Here is an 18,960-nt window from a genome sequence, read left to right on the forward strand (position 1 = left end):
ACCGATGGAACAGAAGTTGCCTTCAAAAGTTGTGGGAGCTTCATCACTGGAGGCTTCAAAGAAAAGACTGGACTGCCATCAGTTAGAACCGGTGCACGGTCTCCTGCTTGGGCAGTGGGTTGGACTAGATGACCTACAAGGTCCCTTCCAACTCTGTTAATCTAATCTAACTTAGAAATAAGGAGGAATTTTCTGACAGTGAGAACAATCAACCCATGGAACAGAAGTTGCCTTCAGAAATTGTGGGAGCTTCAGCACTGGAAACTTTCAAGGAGAGACTGGACTGCCATCTGTCAGAAATGGTGTAGGGCCGTGATGGCATACCTATGGCATGAGTGTCAGAGGTGGCATGCAGAGCCCTCTCTGTGGGCACACATGCCATTCATTGCCAGCTGCTCTTCCAGGTTCCATCTCGCGCATGTGCAAGAGAGCCAACTGCTCTCTTCTGGGTTGCAGTGCTCTGATGCACGTGCACTCCAGTTTTGGCACTTGGGTGCCGAAAAGATTAACCATCACTTGGTATAGGATCTCCTGCTTGTGCGGGGGGTTGGACTAGATGACCTACAAGGTCCCTTCCAACTCTGTTAATCTGATCGGATCGGATCTGAGACACCTAAGCCAACCTACAACTTTTCTGACGGCACAAACAAATCCAGGCAAACCCTCCCAACTGGGACGAGCACACTCGTCCACCAGAAGCCAAACGGAGAAATTCCCCACCAAACCTATTTTTAGCGTGTCCCAGGGCTTCCCTTCCATCTGCGTCAAAGTCCTTTCATCCTTTGACCGGAGCAATGTAGGGGGGACATGTGCCACAACACCTGAGTTCCCAAGGAAGAAAATCCAGATGTCTCTCTGGATGTGCCTGGAGCCCAGCAGAAGCTGTGCAAGAGGAAGGAAGGAGACCGAAAAAAAGGAAGAAGGGATGAAAGAAAAAGCAGGAAGGAAGGAGGGAGGGAGGGAGGGAGAAAGGACGAGACATATTTGGAAAATATTCCAGCTTTGGGGGGTTGATTACAGATGATTAATGATGTCCAAGGGCCAATGAAAGGATAACTTTCATATCCTCCAATCTGGCAACAATATCAAGGACTGTTTTGCTGTTAGTTTTATAGGGAGCAGAGATACCAATTCTATCATTCTTGCAACCACAGGAACCGACAATTTTCAGCTATTGTAGCCCACGATGGCTTCAACAACTATAAAGAGGTTTCGGGGATGCCGGGATCCGTCTCTGAACTAAATTCAGAAGCTGCTTCTGTCTTCTTCATAGATCCTGGGGCCCCTTACTAACAACCCTTGAGATTGTGATTTCATTGTGCAGATGTGGTTCTTCATACTTGCACAATGACTTTTCTTCAGAATTGTGTTTCTCAAACTTGGCAATTTAAGGTTGCAGGAACTGGGCCTGGTTAGTCTAGTGAAGAGAAGGACCAGGGGAGACATTAAAGCAGTGGTCCAGTATTTGAGGGGCTGCCACAGAGAGGAGGGGGGGTCAAGCTATTCTCTAAAGCACCTGAAGGTCAAGCAAGAAATAATGGATGGAAACTGATCCAGGAGAGATTCAACCTAGAAATAAGGAGAAATTTCCTGACAGTGAGAACAATCAACCGATGGAACAGAAGTTGCCTTCGGAAGTTGTGGGAGCTTCATCACTGGAAGCTTTCAAGAAGAGACTGGACTGCCATCTGTCAAAAATGGTGTAGGGTCTCCTGCTTGGGTGTGGGGGGTTTGGACTAGATGACCTCCAAGGTCCTTTTCAACTCTGTTAATCTGTTAAATCTGTTAAAGTTGGGTGGACTTCAACTCCCAGAATTGCCCAGCCAGCAATTCTGGCTGGGGAATTCTGGGAGTTGAAGCCCATCCAACTTAAAGTTGCCAAAGTTGAGAAACAAGGCTTTAGAGAAGGTTAGTACAAATTGGCTGGAGCCGATGAGCATCCTGCAGTCCATCTGGGAATGATGTGAATTTTAATCCCAACACATTGATGAGTGCCCCAGGTTGGGAAAGCAGATGTTGGGAAAAAACACAAAGAGAATCCTAAACTTGCAAGAATTCTGATTTACATATATAATAGAAAAGAAACGGTGGGTAGAAAGATTCTCCCCCCCTTCACTCGGAGGGAGAAGTCAGCTTTCTTTGCCGAAAACACAGCAAGAATTTGTTGGGGGGAAAAAACAGGACAATAAATACAAGCTTTGTCTTGAATAAGCATGCCATGACTAAACACAGCCAGGATGTCTTTTTTCTGCTAAAGCTAAAGAACTGTGGAAGGCAGGAAACGAAGATCTTGTGCTTCTTAGTTCAGCCATAGGGGCTACTCTTCTTTGAGAGTGGTGGTGTGATCTAGGCTTCCTGAGTCATTAAAACACACGAGTAGTCCCAAAAACCTCTTTTATTGCAACAGCTGTGAATTACGTTCATTCACAGCTGAGTCCCAATTAGTTGCAAAAAGTCCTTCGGGAGAATCACCAACCTTTATCTCCCTTGACACTTTGCCAAAGACCTATTTGGCAAAGCCATACGGAGTCCAGAATCAAACAGAGATGCCGACTGGGAACAGAATTAACAACGTTGCTTTCCTGCAAAGGGCCCATGTGCCTTTGCTCCTCTTTTAAGCCTTATGGGAGGGACCAATCATCTCCAGGCCTTACTCCCGAGTCGTCCCTTTTGTTTTAACTGTTCTTGCCTTCTGGCAGTTCTGCACATGGGCGCACTAGGAACAGGTTCCTTCTGTTCCTCTGCCTCTCTGATGTCCGACTCTGGAGGCATCGGAGTCCGCTCATAACTCCCAGATGGCCCTGGCCCCATCTCTGCCTCTGATTCAGAGGCCTTGTCTGAGCCTTTCCCAGACTCCAGGACTGGCCCATGTTCCTCCCCAGCCTCCTCACTGTCCGACTCCTCTGCCAGCTCTGCAGGCTGCTGGCGGACCACAACAAGTGGGTAGGAGGAAAAAGATCGATATTTCTTCCAACATTATCATATAGGAGTATTCATCTCAGACTTTTATAAAGTATGTAAAATGGTATCTTGGTGACCCTTTCCTGCTTTAAGTAAACTGGAGACCAGCTTATTTAACTGGTCTGGCTAATCTCTCAACCAGTGTTTCTCAACCTCCACGTCTTAAAAATGTGAGGACTTCAACTCCCAGAATCTCCCAGTCAGCCTGCTTCCACTGGTTCTATACAGGTAGTCCTCGACTTACAACAGTTCACTTAGCGACCATTCAAAGTTACAACGGAACTGAAAAAAAGTGACTTATGACCAGTTTTCACACTTATGACCATTGCAGCACCCCCCACGATCATGTGATCAAAATTCGGACGCTTGGCAACTGATTCATATTTATGACGGTTGCAGAGTCCCAGGATCACATGATCTCCTTTTGCGACCTTCGGACAAGCAAACTCCATGGGAAAGGCAGATTCGCTTAACAACCGTGTGACTAATTTCACAACTGCAGTGATTCACGTAACAAATGTGGCAAGAAAACTCATAAAATGGGATATATATATATATCTTACTTAGCAACATAAATTTTGGGCTCAATTCAGGGGTGAAATGCTCCCGGTTCGGACTGGATCACCCAATCCAGTAACGGTAGTGGGCGGTGGTTCGGAAAACCGGTAGCAAAAATCCCTGCCCAGCTGAGCCACACGATCATCAGAGCCTTTTTTTTGTTTTACTTTTAAAAGCATTTTTTTTGGCTGAAGAGATTGTAGAAAAAATGCTTTTAAAAGTAAAAAAAAAGCCTCTGATGATCGCGCGGCTCAGCTGGGATCGTCAGAGGCTTTTAAAAGTAAAAAAAAATAAAAGTTGGCCACGCCCACCCAGTCACATTACCCCCCACCACCACCACCACCAAGCCACGCCCACAGAACCGGTAGTAACAAATTTTACATTTCACCACTGGCTCAATTGTGGTTGTAAGTCACAGACTACCTGTATTAGATTTATTTCCCATCATGGCTGCCTGGGGAATTCTGGGAGTTGAAGCTTCAAGCCGAGGTTGAGAAATACTCAATCTGTAAACACAGATCTAAGTGTCCCATAAGCAAGGAGGACCAAACAGGAAACAGGGCACTCCAGTGCTTGTTGATTTGCTTAAAGAACACAAATCACCTTGTCGTAAATAGAAGAAGAGCCTTCTACAAGTCAGAAACATAAATTTTTCAGTTTTAGGAAAAGCGTACATTCCATTTTGCTTTGCTTCAGCAAGAAAGACCGCAGCTTCCTTAGCTAAGCCCAGACTTGCCCAGAGACATACGGGGGTGGGTGGGTGGGGTGGGGGGATTGAGTCTTCCCGTGTGCTGGTCACTTACAACGTCCCGTGGAACCCGGCCTGGCAGAGGCACCTCCCGGTCTCAAAGTGGCACTCCCCGTTAAAACAGCTGCTGCAGACGAAGGCGCAGTTCTCGCCGTACGTCCCGTTGCGGCATTTGGTCTCGCACCTGGAGAAAAGGACAGCAAAACAAACACAGGGTAGTGGAGACAGGGCTTCGTCTACCTGGAGGTTCGGTGGTTGACTTTGGGGTGCTGGCTGCAGGAGCACAGGGCATTGTAGATTTTAGAAAGAGACGGCATAGTCCTACTCAGTATCAAAGATGCAGCTTTGACAGTATTAAATATCTGGGAGTGAAGATAACTAACAATCTGAACTGGCCTCTCCGCACGTCATCCTTAGTGAAGCGTGCAAACTGGTGTCTGCATTTCCTATGTCAGATGCGGAGAGCATATCTTTCGCCTTCTATTCTGGCCACTTTTTACAGAGGCACGATTGAGAGCATTTTAACAAACTGCATCCCTGTTTGGTTTGGTGGCAGCAGTGCCTGAGATAGAAAGTCCCTTCAGAGAGTGGTGAAGGCAGCTGAGATCATCATAGGAAGCTCGCTTCTTGTCATTCATGCTTGAGCGAGGGGCTGGACTAGAAGACCTCCAAGGTCCCTTCCAGCTCAATTCTAATTCTAATTCTAATTCTAATTCTAATTCTAATTCTAATTCTAATTCTAATTCTAATTCTAATTAGACAGAGGCCCTTGAATAATGGATTTGGCAATTTGGCCTAAGAGTACAGGTTCTGAAGAAGTAGCAATGGATTAAATAAAGGCTGAGCGATCCCTTGAGATTGGTAATCTAGAACCCAAAACACACATATGTTGAGTGTGTTGCAATATTTTCAGGATCAGACTCAATAATGATAATAAGAGTTAGAGGTTTAAATATATTTCTCTTTAATTATAACAGGCATTCTATATTCACTAAATATTCACAGATAGAAGCAAGGAAAATGGTGAAGGTGGCTCCTTATATATACAAGGGGTGGAGCCAAGAATGGGAGTGGTGAATTATGAATACATTAGGAACCAAAGAATAAGTTAACCCCCGATGTCCCATATATACATTATTTACACATTAGAGAATAAGGCATTTACATCTCACAAATCCCCCTCTAAATGCCGGTTCGCTATACAACACCAATTACATTCAGATTCAGGACAATATAAGACATATAATTTTGATGTTAAATATTTGTGCTGTTTAGAAGGTAAAGGCTTCGTCAATATGTCAGCTAATTGTTCAGAGGTATCACAATGCACTGCTTTGATAAATCCATCTTGAGACAATTGTCTCACATGCTTAAATTTTATATCTATATGCCTGGACCTTTGTCCAATGGCATCGGATCTGGATATTTCAATGGCTGCTTTATTATCTTCATGCATAACAAAAGGCAAAGCAGGTTTTTTCCAAACATCTGAAATCAAATCATTAAACCATACAAGGTTATTTGCAGCTTTGGACAAACAAACATATTCCGCTTCTGTGGTCGAAGTGGCTACCAGTTCTTGTTTACCAGTGTACCAGTAAACTGGACAGTCATTTAATAGAAAAATATAACCAGAAGTGCTCTTTCTGCATGATATATCTCCAGCCCAATCCGCATCTGCGTAACATGTAAGTTTTGGTTCTTTACCATTACTAGGTTCTAATACTAAGCAAAAGTCTAATGTACTTTTCAGATATCTTAGAATTCTTTTGACTGCTTCCCAATGATACATTGTTGGTTTGCTAACATATCTTGACAATAAGTTGAGTGGTAATGCAATATCTGGCCTGGTCCAATTAGATATATAAAGAAGTGAACCTATGACTGATCTATAAAATGTATTATCCTTGAATTCAGGGGAAGATTCATCAGTGTTTCTAAGGAAATCAGTTTGCATAGGAGTGTCACAGGGTTTGGCATTGTTTAAATTGCATTTGTTCAGAAGTTCAATGATTTTATCTTTCTGAGTAAGTTTGAATCCCCTTCTAGTTTTGTTAATTTGTACACCAAGGTATTTGTTTACTTTACCTAGAGATTTCAACGAGAAATGTTCGTTTAGCTTATTTACAAAGGTTTCTCTTCTCTCCTTGTGTTTTCCTATATATAAAATATCATCTACATAAATTAATACAAATTCAATATGATCATCACTCTTTTTTACAAAGAAACAGTTATCAGCAGTGGTAGCGTTGAAATCCATGGTCTTAAGTACTTTTACCAAGCAATCGTACCATCTTTTGCCAGATTGCTTTAATCCGTATAGACTCTTGTTCAATAGCCAAATTTCATTCTTATTAGTGTATTGACTGTGTGGTGCTCTTACATATATTTCCTTATCTAGTTTTGCGTGTAAATACGCAGTCTGTATGTCATATTGAAATACATCAAGATTGAGTGCAGATGCCACTACTAGAGCTGTTTTAACACTCTCTGTTCTCACTGTGGGGGAGTATGTGTCAGTGTAGTCCTCCGGATATTTTTGTGCATAACCTTGTGCAACCAATCTAGCTTTGTATAGAGTATTGCCTCCTTCTAGATTCTTAATTTTATAAATCCACCTGGTACCTATAATCGTTTTATCTTTAGGTGCAATCGCAGGTGTAAACACATTTAATCCTTGCAAACTTTCCATCTCTTTTTTCATAGCTAGTTCCCATTTTTCCTTTTCTTCACGAGGGAGTTTTAATACTTCCTCATATGTATTAGGTGTCATTTGTTCACCATCCATATGCATTATGTAATCTCTGTATTTATTTGGTACTTGATTTCTATTGTTTCTAATAGCTCTTTCGGGTTTGCTATGGTTATCATGCAAATATCTTGCTTCCTTTTTTGTTAATGTGTCTGTCTTTATTTTGTGTTGACTATTTGTCCAAGTTTTGGTTTTGTTTTTATTTTTGTTGATATTTTGATTTTCTATTGTCCCTTCCTCACAAGGTTTTGTATCTTTGCATTTATTTGGAAATATTTCATTAAGATGTAATTTAGACCAATTGGCCTGTTCATGGAACACAGCTGTTCTGGAGACTATAAATTTGTTATTATTATCAATGAATCTGTACCCTTTGGTGCCAGTTTCATATCCCATAAATCTTAATCTTCTGGATACGTTTTCTCCCTTTCTTCTCAACTGCTTAGGTATGTGTACGTCTGCAGTGACTCCAAATATGTGCATGTGTGCTAATTTGGGTTTCCTATTATACATCACCTCATATGGTGTTTTATTCACAATACTGGACCAGGTTCTATTTTGAGTGTAATTTGAATAATGTAAGGCCTCTGACCAAAATTGTTTGCCTAAACCAGCATCCTCTAATGTGCACCTAATCATGGTTTGTAGTGTGGAATTCTTTCTCTCTGCAATCCCGTTTTGGAACGCAGAAAATGGACTAGACGTGAAATGTAGCATTCCTCTATCCTTTAACCATTGGGAGAATTCTTTAGACATGAATTCACATCCCCTATCTGTCATAATTTGTTTTATTCTGATATTATGTTGTGTTTCTATGCGTTTGTAGAATTCCTTAAATTTCTGAAAGGTTTCATCCTTGTGTTTTAATGTGTAAACAAAACCATAGCGACTGTAATCGTCTACTATTGTTAGGAAGTAACGTTTTCTATAAGTGATTGATGGAGTTAATGGACCAACTAGGTCCATATGTACTAAGTCAAAAATTTTGTTAGTTGATCTGTTGGATTTTTTTGGTCTGGGACTAGTTTTTAGTTTAGTGGATTTACATACTGAGCATTCCAAATAATTTTCACAATTTTTTATTTTGACACCTTCTGCGTGTTCAGTCATTTTTTGTACTACAGGAAAACTTGCATGTCCTAACTTCCTATGCAAGATGTGAGCACACTCATCATGAATTGGTTTACCTATTCTTGGTTTCTTCTCATTGTGTGTATTTGCGTGATCATGAGATATTTTACATTCATCATTGTCACTGTTACTAACATTTTCATCATCTGCCTCAATACAATCTTCCATATTTGAATCAATGTTATGTAACCATCTTTCTTTTGTTATTAGATAGGGTAGGCCTCCTTTAATCATCACAGTGCCTACATTTGTTTTGTCCTTCTCTAAAGTTGTTTTCCCCTTTGAGAAAACTATATTGATGTCAGAATCTCTGCTTAGTTTTATGGCACTTAGTATGTTATGAGGTATTTCTGGAATTAACAATACCCCCTCTATTTTTCCTAGGCCAGGCAAGGTCACATTTCCTCTGCCTAATACTTGAACCTTTTCTTGATTAGCTACCTTTATTACAAATTTATCTTCTGTAAATGAAGACAATATATTTTTGTTATTAGTGGTGTGGTTGGTTGCCCCAGAATCAATAAGCCAATTATTGTTCTCATTTTGTTGTGTTTTAGTGCTGTCTTGTTTATTTAGTCCATTCAGTGAACCAGATTTTCTCTCTTTTGAATTTTCTCTACCCCCTCTACTATCTCTGTAATTTGGTGGGCTTCTATATTTATGTCTATCTGTGGAAGACTGTCTATAATTGTATTTGCTCCTATACTCTGACCTATGTCTCTCCTTTGAGATTTTGGGACAGTCTCTTCTATTGTGTTCCCTGGACCCACAATTATGGCATTTAAAAGCTTCATTGTATTTTTCCTGGAAAGCTACCTTCCTAAAAGATTTGTGTTCTGTGTGATTGCTGTAACGATTTTTTCTTGAATTGTCTTCTGCTATCAATTTGTTAGATAGATTTTCTATGGATAAATATCCTAGATTGATGGTGTCTAAGTGTGACATAAAACTATCCCATGATGAATCAAGTGAATTGATAATAACACTTTTCATTGTTTGATCTGAAATTACTTCCCCCCTCAAATGCAGTTCAGCTCTTATTTTGTTTAGAGATATCAAATGCTCACTTATGGAAACCCCTGGTTTTACTCTGGAAGAAAAGAAATCCTTAGACATTCTTGTAGTGGTAGCTACACTATCGCTGTGAAACAGATTAAACATGCATTGAATTATTTCTGAAACAGTTAGGTTTGGTTTGATGCTATGATACATTGCAGGAGACACACTAGATATTGTTAGGTAAAATGCTCTATGGTGTAAACAATCTATTTTTAAAGTCCAAGGTCTTCTTGGGGGACTGGTGATAAAAAACAGCAGGTTTTCTTTCATAAAGGCAACCTGGAGTTGCTGATACCACTCTTGCAAATTAATGCCATCAATTCTAAGTTTTGGAAAATCGCTAGGTAAGTCCCCAGTATTATTATCCCCACTACTTACAACGGAGGGTAGTCCATGGTCTCGTAAGTGTTGAAAGTCACAGGATGGAGTGGGTATTCTGTGCATTAGTCTGAGTGGTTTTTCTTCATCATAATGTCTTCTGTAGTTCTCTGAATGCATCTGCGCATGTGCATAGTTTGTATTTCTGTTGAAGCCGCCATAGGGAGCCTCTGTCGCTGCAGTTTCTTCGTAAGGTTCCTCCTCCGACGATTCGGTCTCCATCTCTACCTTGATCTTCTTGCCGATGGCTGATGCTTGCCTCTTTTCGCCAAAGCCGCTCCGCTTGAAGCTCTCCACCTCTGGAACCGTCTGCGGTGTGGGAAAAAACCTGCAGGGTCCTCTGGGCTCGGGTGTCGTCATCCTTTCTGCACGAATTGAACTGGATATGTTCTGGTTTGTCCTTTTGCTTGCTTGTCTTTTTACTTTTAGGTCATTGACTTCCGTTGATTTTTTCGTCATTTTTAAATTTGGATCAGAAGTTTTAAATAGTTGTTTCTTGATCGCTTCTACTTTCAGTTTAATAGATGTTTCTTCTGTGTCCGTGTTTGATCTTTCTGAAGAATAAAGATTTTCTTTACTATTTTTTGTACTGTTTGATTCTTTTCGCGCCAGAGATTTTGAATGGTGTATCGTGATTGGCTCTGCTTTGCTTGTCTCAGTGGCCGGTTGAAGACAAGATGGCTGCCATTCGAAATTTTGAGCGGGATCTCTGTTCTTTCTTCTCGTTATTTTCTCTTTTATAGATGGGTTGCTCACCGTTTTTGTTTCTTTGAATTCGGCTGTCTCGATGCTATTTTCTCTCGCTGCTTCGTTTTCTTTCAAGAAGTTTTGAAGGTTCGCGATGAGATCGTAGTCATCCTTTTGTATTTTTATTATTCTCAGTATCTCTGATCTGAGATCGTTGCTTTCTATTTCTTTTTTATACATGTTTATTTTATTGAGTCAATTAACCATCCTCTGCTACCAGTTTGTTGAAATATTTTCAGGATCAGACTCAATAATGATAATAAGAGTTAGAGGTTTAAATATATTTCTCTTTAATTATAACAGGCATTCTATATTCACTAAATATTCACAGATAGAAGCAAGGAAAATGGTGAAGGTGGCTCCTTATATATACAAGGGGTGGAGCCAAGAATGGGAGTGGTGAATTATGAATACATTAGGAACCAAAGAATAAGTTAACCCCCGATGTCCCATATATACATTATTTACACATTAGAGAATAAGGCATTTACATCTCACAGAGTGTGTCACGTTTGTGCAACCCCAAGGGATCCAAAGGGAAGATGCACCAACAGACCAAAGACAGTATACTATCAAGGACACTTTTCGGTACTCAGAGGCCATCAGCTACTCACCTATCTCCGATCCAGCCTGGATTGCAGTGGGAACATTTCCCATTGATATGATTGCAGGTGTGGCCATCCTTACAGGGTGGGCAGATCTGCTCACAGCCCTCTCCGTAAAAGCCCGGGGAGCAGATCTGGTCACACTTGGTTCCATTCCAACCGGCTTCGCAGGCCAGGCAACGGCCATCCACAATTGTACACGGCTGCAGCTCCTTGCACTGACCGCACCTGCGGAGATGGAGCAGAGAGCGTGTGAAGGGCATGGGGCCAGGCAGCAACTTGTTGCGGCCTGTCGGCAGCCAGCCCCTCCAGCAGCCGAATCAGATGAGGTGGCGGTATGGGAGTCAGGGCCAGCATCGAGGCAGCCTGAGAGCTCCGAGGGAGAAGAGGGAAGGGAGCTGGCAGAGAGAGAGACAGAGGTGGAGCCCGGGCCATCTGTCAGCCCTCAGATGGAGAGTCAACAGACCCCAGGTCTGGAGGTGGTTGATGAGGAAGAGGAGGAACAGCTGGGTCCAGTGCCTGATGCAAATATGAACAGAAGCAGAGGAGAGGAGAGCAGTGGGAATCTATGGGCTGGTTCTTGGGACGGAAGAGCCACCGCTGCTAGCGAAGCCCCACTCTAGCTCTGGGGATAAAAGGCGGGGGGCAGAGATGAATAGATGTAGCAGACAATTATCCATCTCCCTGCCAGACAGACTTGCACCCACCAGAGGGTAGGCACTTGGCAGGGAGGCTTCTGGGTGCCTCTTCCCAATTTTTTTGAAGGAAGGGATTCTTCTCAATCCAAAGAGAACCTTTAGGCTAGTACAGATAGTTCTTGACTTGCAACCATTTATTTAGTGACTGTTCGAAGCTGCAATGGCATTGAAAATAGTGACTTACGAGCTGTCCTCACACTTATAACCACTGCAGCATCCCCATGATCAAAATTTGGGTGTTTGGCAACCAGTATGTGTGTATGACGGCTGGAGCATCCCTGGCTCATCTGGTCATCACTGGCGACTTTCGACAAGCAAAGTCAATGGAGGAAATTAGATTCACTTAAGAACCGCAACATTCTCTTCACTGCAGTGATTCGCTTAACAACCCCGGCAAAAAAAGGTTGCAAAACGGAATTCATCTCACTCAACAACTGCTTTGCTTAGCAGTTGGTGTTAAATTCTGGTGGCCATTGTGGTCATAAGACGAGGACAACCTCTACAGACCAAGTTTATTGGAAACTGGCTGGGTTGTGACGGAGGTGCATTCACCTAGGGTCGCTGGGCCATTTCTCCCTCTCTCAGTACCATGTTTTTCGGACTATAAGCACCTATTTGTCTCCCAAAAGGGGGTGAAAATGTCTGGGCGTCTTATAGACTGAATATTGCTGAAGCCCCACCCACCCGCGGGCCATATTTTGGCCTCCTCAAGCCCTGTTTTGGGCCTTTTTGTGGGCCTTTTCCAGGCCTTTTTTCAGCCCATTTTCGGGCTTTTTTTCAGCCCGTTTTTGAGGCTTTTTTGGGCCAATTTTCAAGGCTTTTTTCGACTTGTTTTTGAGGCTTTTTCCGGCCTGTTTTTGAGGCTTTTTTATGCTCTTTTCTCCCCCAAAAAAATGGGCTAAAAAAGTTTTGAAAATGGGCTGAAAAAAGTCCCAAAAGTGGGCTGACAAAAACCTCGAAAAAGGCTGGAAAAGACCCGAAAATGGGGCGCACGGAGCAGTGGTGGGTTTCAATTTTTTTTACTACCGGTTCTGTGGGTGTGGCTTGGTGGGTGTGGCATGACTTGATGGGTGTGGCTTGATGGGCGTGGCAGGGGAAGGATACTGTAAACCCTCCATTCCCACCCCACTCCAGGGGAAGGATACTGCAAAATCCCCATTTCCTCCCGATCAGCTGGGATTTAGGAGGCAGAGAATAGATGGGGGGCGGGGCCAGTCAGAATTTTTACTACCGCTTCTCCGAACTACTCAAAATTTCCGCTACCGTTTCTCCAGAACTGGTCAGAACCTGCTGAAACCCACCTCTGGCATGGAGGCAAAAAACTTTTTTTTTTTTCCTCTTCTAAATTTAGGTGCGTCTTATAATTTGAAAAATACGGTAATTTTGACCCTCAAAATCCTGAACCAATGTGGTTTGAGGACCTGGTAGCTGGGGATGATGGAGGCTGAAATCCCACTCATTGCAAATTGTCCATTTTGAAATACTTCATTTCTCCTGAATTTGGGGTGGGTGGGAGAGGTGGGCAGAGGGCAAACCTGTAGGTGGAGTTTCTGAATTATTCTGCACTCAAGTAAGATTGTGCCCGTAGCTCTTCCAGATAATTGGAGAAATCCCCCAATTCTGCTTTCTTTGAGCACTTTAACAATCCAATGTTCTTCCTTGATTAAAAAAAAAAAGTTATAAATGCTCTCAAAATGCCAAATCAGGGACTTATGGAGATTACATATTCTCTTTAGAAGTTATCACTTGCAAATGTCATTTAATATTTTTCTTGCAGTAGGGCTGATTTATGTGGCTTGATAGGTAGCTGTTACGTATAAGCTGGGTTGACAAAATCAGAAAGGAGGAGGTGATAAGCCGCTTAAGAAAGACAAGGGAAATCATCAAAACCATAAAAAAACAAAAGTTGGAATATTTTGGACGTGCCATCGATGTGACACCGGGAAAAATATGGCATCCTTCACTTAATCCTCCAGGGAAAGATTGAAGGCAAATGAGGTCCAGGCAGAAGAAGAACATCATGGCTTCAAAATCTAAGGAGCCGGTTTGGATAAAACTCAGCAGCACTTTTTCGTGCGGCTGTTGATAAAAATAGGATGGCCAACATGATCGCCAACGTCTGATGACGGATATGGCACAAGAAAAAGAAGAACTGGGCTGAACTTTGATAAAGAGACTGCTTCGTGCCCAAATGTTCTGGGAAGGTCATGTGAGGGTCTGCTGGTCGGTCCAGGATGCCGTTTCTCAACCTTGGCAAGTATGGATGACCGGACAATTCTGGGAGTTGAAGTCTGCCCCTCTTAAATGTGCCATGGCTGAGAAACGCTGCCCTGAGCTGTTTCGAGGAAAGGGACAATGGGGACGGGCACAGGCTGAGTGTTGCAGATCTGCCCTGCCTCTCCAAATCCCTGGGGGTGGGGGGAGTCCCCAAAGGCGGCCCTGCTTACCGTCGCCTGCAGCCTTGTCCGTAGAAGCCGGCCGGACAGGCCTCGCGGCAGAACTTCCCCCGGTAGCCTGGCTCGCAGGTGCAGGTCCCGTCCACCTGGTTGCACTTCCCCATGTGACACTGGCAGTAACGGTCGCAACGGGGACCAAAGGTGCGGCTGCGGCACTGGCAGCGTCCCGTGAACTGCTCGCAGGGTGAGGTGCTGCAGGCGCACTGGTTGTTGCAGGTGCGCCCCCACCAGCCTGGCTGGCAGAGGCAGATGCCCGTCTTCTGGTCGCACTGCGAGTTGAGGCTGCAGTAGCAGGCGTTGGCACACTGGGGCCCCCACCAGTTCGGCTCGCAGGAACACTTGCCCGTCTTCTGGTCACATTTGCCATGTTTGCACAGGCAGACGTTCTCGCACCGCTGGCCCCAGCGGTTGGCATTGCATGTGCACTGGCCCGTCACGTCCTCACACTGCCCGTTGGGGTAGCAGTTGCATAGCTCTTTGCAATCCGGGCCCCAAAAGAGGCGGGGACACTCTGCAGGGGATGACAGAAGCAGGTGAGCATCCTGGAGGGTCCCGCTTCCCATAATAGCAATAACCCTTAGACTTATATACCGCTTCACAGTCCTTCACAGCCCTCTCTAAGCGGTTTACAGAGTCAGCCTCTTGCCCCCAACAATCTGGGTCCTCACTTTACCGACCTCGGAAGGACAGAAGGCTGAGTCAACCTTGAGCCTGGTGAGAATTGAACTGCCAAATTTCAGGCAGCTGGCAGTCAGCAGAAGTAGCCTGCAGTACTGCACTCTAACCACTGCGCCACCGCGGCTCTTCCCGTAACTCTCCCACTGTTAAGTTTGAGTTACTCTAATCGGCTACCCTGCAATATCGCAGTGGCTGTGGATTGTTCGTGCTAGTAATTTTTTAAAAGGCCGGCAAACAGGAGGGTTTGCACCACTCTGCCACCACACCCATCCCATCATTGTTCTGCCCAGCCAGCAAGACAGGCAGGAGACACTCCTGCGAAGATGCCGCACTCAACCCTGGCAACTTTGAGATATGTGGATTTCCACTAAGATATGTGGAGTTGAAGTCTACCCATCTTAAAGTTGCCAAGGTTGAGAAACACTGCTCTAGCCAATTTTGGGAGGGCAATCTTTATTGTTTTGCTCCCCAGTCACAGAAGGACCTTTGCCCTCCTAATTGCCCACATTTTCATGCTTAATTAATTTCTCTACCGCAGGGTGTCAAACTCAAATCTGGACCAAATCTGGCCCACGGTGCCTCTGCCAACGAAAACGGAGCTTGGGAGGGCCGTGCGCAGCCCTGCCGCGGGCCTCGTTTTCGGTGGCAGAGGACTATCAAAACAAACTAAAAACAAAAGAAAAGGAGAAATGTTTCCCCTTTTGCATTTGAGCTTCCAAAAACAGACAGGAAAGGAGAAAGGGAAAGAAGAAAGACAAAGAAAAAGAAAGCAAGGAAAGAGGGGAAGGAAGAAGAAAGGAAAATGAAGAGGGAGGGAGGGAGGGAGGGAGGGAAGGAAGGAAGGAAGGAAGGAAGGAAGGAAGGAAGGAAGGAAGGAAGGAAGGAAGATTATAGTGAGAGGCAGGGAAGTCCTGCCTTAGCACTTGGCCACCACAGCAGTGGTGAAATCCAATTTTTTTTACTACCGGTTCTATGGACATGGCTTGGTGGGCATGGCTTGATGGGTGTGGCAGGGGAAGGATATTGCAAAATCCCCATTCCCACCCCACTTCTGGGGGAAGGATATTGCAAAATCCCCATTCCCACCCCACTCTGGGCCCAGCCAGAGGTGGCATTTGCCAGTTCTCCGAACTGCTCAAAATTTCCGCTACCGGTTCTCCAGAACCTGTCAGAAACTGCTGGATTACACCCCTGCACCACAGGTGTCCTCAACACGAGTGACATCGAGCTGGCCACACCCACCCAGGACCCCCAAGTCAAACACAGCCCTAACCTTCCTAGCCCCTGACCTGTGAGAAGCCCACAAGCAGCACCCAAAAGCAAGGTTAAGAAGATGAGATATTAAATTGAAATAATGATGATGATAATCATCCCCTCCCCCATTTATCTTCTCTGCCGGACAGGTGGGAATTCTCAAATCCTCAACTTTCTGGATGCTGAGGGGGTGGGAACTCTGGCCTGGATGGGACTGGTGGTTCTGGCCCCTGATGGCCCCCTTTCTCCCTCCCGTTCCCCCTCCCTGCCCTCCCCAGTCTGGAGTTTGCTTACTGGTTTCGCAGTTGGCCCCAAAATAGCCATGGCGACAGCGACATTCGTTGGGCCTCACACACACCTCGTTGTTGGTGCAGGTGAAGTTGCCCTCGCAGACGGCTGCAGGGGGAGAAAAGAGAAGGTGAGGGGGCTCCGTTGGCTTCTCCCCCATTCCCTCCCCTCCCCACACTTGGAGCTTTTGCTGTGGGCCTTTTGGCTTGGAGAGAAATCAACCAGGAGGACACCAAGGAATGTCCCCGTCAGTGGTGGGTTTCTACTGGTTCATCCTGGTTCGGGCGAATCGGTAGTGGAGGCGGTGGGAGGCTCCGCCCATCCACCTGGACGTCATCACCGATGCTCCCTGCGCACGCCCACAGTTCTGAACCGGTAGCGAAGGTAACTGGAAGCCACCACTGGTCCCCATCCTGGTTAGTTCACTGTGATTTATACCAGGAACTTGTTGCAGCTTTCACTGCCCACTTGATCCTTTCCGGGGACACTGTTCTGTGGTCCTTGATTTACGACCACAGCGGAGCCCGAAATTTTATGTTGCTAGGTGAGAAATTTGCTTAAGGGAGCTTTGCCCCATTTTTACGACCTCGTTTGCTGTTGTTGTTAAGCGAATGTTAAGCGCTTGTTAAGTTAGTAACACCGTTGTTAAGTGAATCTGATTTCCGCTTTGACTTTGCTGGTCAGAAGGTCGCTAAAGCGGGATCACATGACTGCCCAGCGAGGCTGCAATGGTCATAAATATGAGTCAGTTTGCCAAGCTCCCGAACAAAGAGAATCGGTTCGGTGACGTCATATCGTCACCGCTACCGGCTTGGCTGAACTGGACCGAACCGGGAGGAACCCACCACTGATTTGTTTTTGTTTTTTGTTTTTTATTGGATTTATATACCGCCCTACTCCTGAAAGACTCAGGGCAGTGAACAGCCACAGAATAAAACACATAAATACAAAAATTTAAAATAGAATAAAAAACGAATTAAATAATTTGGCTGGGACAAATTTAAAATACCCAATAATTTAAAAACAAATTAAAATTTAAAAATTACATTTAAATTTTAAATGTAAAATGTAAAATTTACATTTAAAAGGGGAAAAGATTTAGGCCACTGGCACCATTCAGACAAATTTGGACATTCAGCAATGTATTTCCGATGGTTGCAGGGTCCAGGGGTCAAGCAATTGTTGTCTGTGACTTTTCCAGCCCACTTAATTAACTTTAAATATTAATTTACCAGCTAAGTTTGTGTGGGAAACGGAATTTGTTTAACGACTGTGCGAGTCACTTAACAATGACCTTGGCTAAAAGGGGTTGCAAAAATCGGCTGCACGTCCCTTAACTTAAAGGCCTTGAAGTCCTTTCCAATTGTGGTCGTAAGTCAGTGGTGGGTTTCAAAATTTTTTACTACCGGTTCTGTGGGCGTGGCTTGGTGGGCGTGGCAGGGGAAGGATACTGTAAAATCTCCATTCCCACCCCACTCCAGGGAAAGGTTACTGCAAAATCCCCATTTCCTCCTGATCAGCTGGGACTCGGGAGGCAGAGAATAGATGGGGCCGGGGGGGGGGGGCAGTCAGAATTTTTACTACCGGTTCTCCGAACTATGCAAAATTTCCGCTACCGGTTCTCCAGAACTGGTCAGAATCTGCTGAAACCCACCTCTGTCGTAAGTCAAGGACTACCAGTGATGCTTTTCTCCTGGTAGAAAGCTGTCTAATTTACCACAAACGCCCCCAAATTCTCTGCAAAATGACCATAAAACCGTTTAGACCAGGGATCTCCAACCTTGGCAACCTTCCAACCTTGGCAACCTTAAGCCTGGTGGGCTTCAACTTTGCTGGCTGGGGAACTCTGGGAGTTGAAGTCCTCCAGGCTTAAAGTTGCCAAGGTTGGAGACCCCTGGTTTACACAGCTTCCATCATTGACTGCAAACTGAAGTTCTGCAGCAAAACATCAATCCCACTTCCCCAATTTTCCTGATTCTAGTGTAAAGCTTTTGCTTGCAGATTGCAAATGGCGGAGCAGGGAAGGTGATTATTTAATTTGATTTTATTCTATTTTTAAATTTTGTATTGTATGTGTTTTTATTGTTTGGCTGTGCACCGCCCTGAGTCCTTCGGGAGTAGGGCGGTATAGAAATCTAATAAAATGAAAATGAAAATGAAATGACCAACATCTCCCAGGAGCCTCCATAAACCTCACCTTTCCCCAGGTTGCCAATTCAACCCGTTGCCCCCAAGGGAGAAATGCCAGATGACAACCTGGGCTCCCCCAAACAGCTCCTCCTGCAAGGGGAGCAGCAAAGGGAAATTTGCCCAATGCCCCCCAAAGGGATGGGAACAAGGAATGGAGAGAGGCACTGAGGAAAGGATTATTAGACCCAGAGTTAGTTGGGGCAGAGAGAAACGGGGTGGGTGGGTGGGGAGGAGAGACAGAATGGCCGTCCCAGAGGGGAGGCAACCGAGCGGGGGTGGCACAATGCCTGCCAGAGGGAAGGCAGCATACTTACCCCGTTGATGAGTGGAGAGAGCAGCTCCCTGGCACATGGCGGGCAGCCTCTGTCAGTCCAGGGCATGAGGGCGCATGCAAAGGAGGAGTTAGGGAAGCGGTTAGTGCATCCGTGGAGGACTCTGGGGAAGATTAGTTGGTTAT

At 44.7% G+C, this 18,960-nt stretch overlaps 1 protein-coding gene across 1 annotated transcript in view; it reads right to left on the minus strand.

Moving 5' to 3' along the window:
• The window catches only part of SCARF2 (scavenger receptor class F member 2), a 76,819-nt gene that overhangs the window by 30,996 nt on the left and 26,863 nt on the right, over positions 1 to 18,960 (minus strand). Inside the window, exons 3-6 of the mRNA XM_070950782.1 lie at positions 16,320 to 16,421; positions 14,085 to 14,604; positions 10,949 to 11,167; positions 4,323 to 4,451 (exon numbers count right to left, since the gene is read on the minus strand). Of these exons, the coding sequence (XP_070806883.1) occupies positions 4,323 to 4,451; positions 10,949 to 11,167; positions 14,085 to 14,604; positions 16,320 to 16,421 (970 nt within the window). The remainder of the gene's footprint in view (positions 1 to 4,322; positions 4,452 to 10,948; positions 11,168 to 14,084; positions 14,605 to 16,319; positions 16,422 to 18,960) is intronic.

Source organism: Pituophis catenifer, unplaced genomic scaffold (assembly GCF_029215685.1).
Source record: "Pituophis catenifer annectens isolate HBS135680 unplaced genomic scaffold, rPitCat1.0.hap2 SCAF_10, whole genome shotgun sequence".
NCBI lineage: Eukaryota > Metazoa > Chordata > Lepidosauria > Squamata > Colubridae > Pituophis > Pituophis catenifer.